Genomic DNA, 5,728 nt, shown 5'->3' with positions numbered 1-5,728 from the left:
CATATTCATTGCAGAAAAAGTACTAAATGGATAAGAGGCGCTATTTAGCACGTTTTAAAGACCAAATCCTTTTAGCACGCTGTTGATAGATCAGTTTGTACATTTTTTAGCGTGCGCGGTGAAATAGCTCACGTTTTTATACACGCAAACCTTTGATAGATCCGGCCCTCTGTGTATACAAATTTTCATTCCCGAGTCCGATCTGAGGCATTTAGGAATAGTCTACGTTTGTTATAAACTTCAGACAGACATTTAATTAAGTTTTTTTTAATAACAAGGTCTCATATAGGCTTTTAGGGGCTGAAACTTTTAAGAGGAGGACCAAAATGTCTTACAGTTTGTAGCCCAACCAGCGTTTGTAAGGATTAGCCCAGCCTTATTGTTGATGAAGTAATACAAAAAGTTGTTTTCCGTCATCAGAAGCTTGTATAATGATACCATGAAGAGCCGTGTGTGGAGAGCAAAGGGTGAAAAAAATGCCTTGGCATTCTGTAAAGGTTCTATCTATCTAATATGTGCATGTACGCCTTGGAAGAAAAGTTTTTGTATTTCACAAAACATGCTATGCATCTTTCTTGGGCTTTGGGTGATAAAGCACTAGACCAACAATTAGTAGATAAAGGAATTGAATTTTGTCAAGGAATCCTGATCCCTGACCCTTTAGCAGTGCTGATCAGGAGCCAGAGCTAGAGTCTAGGATCATATCTGGATGTCCCAAGTACCTGCATTTACAGATCAGTAATTTGTAATATGGGCCGCAGCTGGCTATTACAAAATTATATTTTGAACACTAGGAGAAACTGCTTGCCTTTTTATCTCCTCAACCTTCTGGTTACATGTGTTTGGAATCCCTTTTCTCCTGCATACCGATAACACTTTGCATTTCAGTTCAGTTTATGTATATAGAGACAAATATTCTGATGTTATCTCAATGCACTTTGAAAAAGGACAAAATTCAATCTAATCAAACAGAAGAGCTCTTATGTGCAGAGCAATACCTACTTTTGCATGAAGGACATGGATTGTTTGTCTTTGTTTGTCTTCTTTTAGCTGCATAGGACGAGTGGAGGGATTTTCATTTTTAATACCTGGAATGTTTCAGGTATCCTGGTTTGTATGAGGTTTAGATTTATAGTGAGAACAAGGTGACTAGTTGCTATTGTAGTTCTCTACCTAAAACCATGTGGATGAGTTTAATTCCAAAACAAATGTATATGCTGATACTGCTTGCATTATTCATACCCATGCCCCATCCAGGACCCTGCTGTTCTGCCGTGATGATAATGAACCAAAACAATCTTACTGAGAAAATGTAGTGTAAGATTAAACAGTGTTGTAACTAACTGGTGTAATGGGGAGTTATCTGCATCATGGAATATCTCATCAAGATACCATAAGACCATAAACATTTCTAAACTCTTTCAGGTTCTCAATCTGGTATAAGGAGGACCTTAATGATTGACAGCTTCTTAAAAATCAAGTTAAAACCAGCAAAAAAGCTGGGAGCTAAAAAAAAAAGGAATTTTTAAACTAGTTAAAGTCTCAGCTATTTTGTTAAAATATTTTAGAGCTATTTTTTTTCCCTTGCAGGTGGATGTTCTGTTCAGGCAAAGCATCAACGTCGTCAGCCTTCCTGCTCTGTCTGCCATTGTGATCTTGAATGACACAGTTTTGTGGACTGGTAACTTTGGAAAGAGGAATGCCAGTGATCCTCTGTCAGGCCCACCCAGTGAATACACCATCTACAGGTTGTTTTTACACCAAATGGCACTCTATACTCTTTATTTATACATAACAATACCCTCAATTGTTTGTTTTATGTTTGTATTTTCTTAAAAGGTTTGTATTACACTGGTATTTTTTTGGTTTGCCTTATTTTATTCATATCAGGTACATTTTCAGGATTCCTTTGAGTAAACTAAAGTGTCATTGAAAATATAACTGGATAGAAGAAAAGTCTGTTTTAGTGGGAATCAGATAAAAATTCATTGTAAAAGTAAAATTTATTATTTCTGTAGTTTCTAATTAAAAGTTGCCTGAGGGGGCCGCCTAGCCAATTAAGAAACAATTTTCTAATTCTGTGAATTTAAGTATAAAGCCCATATAAAAGTAAAAGCTCTACTGCAGTGGTCTATTTATAACAGATAAATGAACCTTCTGTTTTCAAGTTTACCCAGGATTGCTCTTAGAGTTCTGATCTAGAGAAATCAATGCCCATTAATCAAGCCACAATGAAGTGAGCTACCAACAGCTTTCCCAAACAGCAATTCATTATGTCCATTAAAGTCTCTTTGTACTGCTATAGGCTATAATAGTGGTTTGAAAAAAACTCTGTCAGGCATGAAGTATGGTAAGAGCTATGATTTAAAGACTTTTGAGCCTGAATCAGTGGCTAAAAGAATTCCTTCTTGCAAAATGACAACACCTTCTGGACAAAAGCGGTTGGTTGGTTGGTTGGCAGCGTTTTCCATTTGGACAGTGGGTTTCTGCTCGTATCTTCATTATAAAAAACAAAGAAGCCACCCCTACAATATTCCTAACAACAAAGTGTTTACACTGCATAGAGTAAACAGAGTATGTAGAATAAAGCAGTGCTCTTCTGAATTTTTTGTGTTGCTGTAAGCTGTCAATTTTTGACAATGGCAATGTAATAGAAAAACAGACTGATTTAAAATTATATTTGAATATTTGATAGATTTTCAACCCATCACTTTCACAAGACTTCAGGCAATTTATTGCCTAAAAGAATACAAACTTGTTATTTTGGTCATGGTCTACACCTCATGACCTCAGATGAGGGTGAATGGATAAAAAAAAATCAAGAGGTTTGTCAGGGTATGTCATAGAGGACCAGACCACCGTGACATACCCTGGTTACAACAGAAGAGGCCAAAATATTTCCATTTCCCACTCCATCCTGACATTGCCTTTGAGAATCAGACCATATCACTTGAAACTGATGCTCATCTTGAGACACAGACTGACCCCTTAGCTGGTTAAAAACCATGGCCTCAGACTTTGTAAAAAAAATCCTTTTCTACCCACTTACTTCACATTTGTCTGAAAACTCCTTTGTTGGGTGTTGAAGGTCATAGTTTGAAGATGCTAAAAAAAAAAAGATTAAACTCTGATGTTTCCAACCAGAGCCCCTCCTCTCCGTGATTTGAGATGTTGTCATACAACCTGACAACCAGTGGCAGAGACAAGGTAAAACATCTAAGGGAGTCGAAGTCATACCAGCAACAAGCTCAATTTTATGCAGAGAACGTTGACAAAGTTCCTTTTGGATGTACAACGACCAAAAGTAACTTTTATCAGTAGTGTAGTTGTAAAAAAAAAAAAAAGAAGAAGGGGAACTTTTTTTTTTAAGCATACATAGCCTAATTGCTATAGTCTAGTAACCTAAAGCAATATGCATGGCATGGTTGTTACATGTCAGGTTTGCAGGTCAATGACCTTGACCAAGGCACCTTCCAGTAGAGCTGCAGTCTGTCCCTGGACCGGCATGGTTATCACTGCCTCTACATAGTTAGGGACTAATTACCCACTGGGATCAGCTTCATAGTCATGGTAGGCCACTTCTTTGATTTTATTTATTTTGCTCAGGCTACTCATACTGTAAGCCAAATGCTGAAAGGGCAATATTATTGCCATTACTGTTAATATATAGGGGGAATTTTACACATTCAGTAATAAGATACCACAGGGGATGGGATGAGGGGATGACATTTTGAATCTATATGATTTTTTTAAAGATTTTTTTAATATGGGGGATGACATCCCCTCTCATCCCCCCTTAACAAGAGTACTGACTATTATCAAATATATATTAAAAAAAATGATACACTTTAAAAATGCTCTCATTATATTTACTCTCTTATCAGACATGTTTTCCCTTCGTGATCATACCATTAAAAGCTCAAATCATAAAAAATAAAAAAAAGCAAAGATTGTGTTTTTTTAACGCTCTGAATAAACTCTCCCTAAAGCTGTCAGAATGATGCAGACTTTCAAAGAGAGCTGCTTGGTTCCATCTACTTAATTTATTGTGTAGCTTTGAATGCATGATAAACACATTTCACATTTTGTTTTTTGATACTTTTGTATGAAACGTTTTTGAAAATTATTTAAGGATTAACAATGTATACAACGGACACGGAGATGGAAAGGGAGGGATAAGAACTAGGTGGAGAGAGAGAGACAGATAAAGACCGGAAAGAGTGCATAACAAGAGAGAAAATAAAACAAAGGAGCAAATACAGACTAAAAAGACTATATAAAGTTACTCCTACAAGTCTGCTTCCACAACTGTATGAGACGAGAGGAACAGAAAACAGAGAACGTAACAGGAAAGAAAAGACAACAGAGAGTCAAAGAAAACATTTTTAAAAAGCTACCAGAGCAGCGACTATCCCTTAGCTATTCATGTTTGTCGAAGGCAAAACCTATGTTGATTACACAATATTATTCAAGGTGGTACATTTCTCCAGCTGCAGCTTAGTAATTTATATTAGTCTGTATCTGTGAAAACCTGGAACCAAACTCCCGTGGCATGTATGCATGGGCATGCTCGAGTATAAAGGACTTATAAAGCTTCCTCAGAAGAAAAGTATGCTTAATAGCAGTTGTGAGCAGCTCCAGACTTGCCCTACAGGGCTCTGGACAGAAAAAGAGGCGATGCAAGCCGCAGATATCCAGAGCCAGCCCACATCACTGGGACACAATAGAGGCAGACATAGGGATGGCAGCTCCCTCCATAGAAGTGCAGACGAGAGCACCTGCAGCCCGACCCCTTAGGGGCAAAAACCCCAAAGGGGCCTAGTCCCTGAGGGGCCTGAACCCGGAGGCCATAGTGCAGAGGTCCCACAGGGCCGCGGAAGCTAGGCCATGGGCTCCGCCAGCTGCCATGCCCAAAGTGAATCTGGTGAATAATAAGGGGGAGGAGTCAGGCCCTACTCACACTCAGGGCCCAGGATGTTCAGTAGGTGGGGCGGGGGAGGCAAACACCACACCTGACAAGTAGATAAGTAGACAAGGAACAACTTCACATTCATCCAGTCACATTCACACAATCGCACCTTTACACCCATACAGACACCTCACCCCCAACCGATCACAGCTGTTCTAGGCCAAGTACAGCATGCCAGCCACCCGAGCCCAGGTGCCGACACCCCCCAGTGTCCCCCAGCATCCTACCATCGACTACAGGCATAGGCTGGATGCAGGTTACGGCAGGTAGCACTAGAAGCCCCCACCAGAAGCTGAGATGCATCCCATACTGTGATGTTCCTATAAATTGAAATCCCTTTATTTTCCCACAATGAGGAAATTAACTCTCTGCATTTAACCCATCCTCTTGGGGAGCAGTGGGCTGCCATTGTGTGGCGCTCAGGGAGCAGTGTGGGGTTAAGGGTCTTGCTCAGGGGCCCAGAGTGGCAGTCCATGGGAATGAATGGGACTTAAACTCAGAACCTCTGGGGCCCAAGCGTAGTGCTCTAACCACTAGGCCACCACTCCCCCATTTGTATCCCAGCTGCCATACAGCCACACCAGTTAGCTCTCCCGCAAAGTCAGGGCCAAACCTAATTGAAAATTTCTGTTTTAAAAAAAGCAGATCCAAACTAACATAACCATCACAACCTTAAAAAATATGACATATTATAAAAAGACAAAATCTAAGGAGTTTATATATATATATATATTAAGGAGTTTATATATATATATATAT

General features: G+C 39.4%; 1 protein-coding gene across 1 annotated transcript in view; it reads left to right on the top strand.

Annotated features, from left to right (window-relative positions):
* Window positions 1-5,728, top strand: part of lactbl1 (lactamase beta like 1) — a 21,689-nt gene that overhangs the window by 11,200 nt on the left and 4,761 nt on the right. Inside the window, exon 4 of the mRNA XM_015375331.1 lies at window positions 1,591-1,748. Within this exon, the coding sequence (XP_015230817.1) occupies window positions 1,591-1,748 (158 nt within the window). The remainder of the gene's footprint in view (window positions 1-1,590; window positions 1,749-5,728) is intronic.

The sequence above is a fragment of the Cyprinodon variegatus genome, unplaced genomic scaffold (assembly GCF_000732505.1).
Source record: "Cyprinodon variegatus isolate N-32 unplaced genomic scaffold, C_variegatus-1.0 Scaffold117, whole genome shotgun sequence".
NCBI lineage: Eukaryota > Metazoa > Chordata > Actinopteri > Cyprinodontiformes > Cyprinodontidae > Cyprinodon > Cyprinodon variegatus.
The sequence above is the reverse complement of the archived record's forward strand: the minus strand, read 5'-3'. Positions and strand labels throughout refer to the sequence as shown.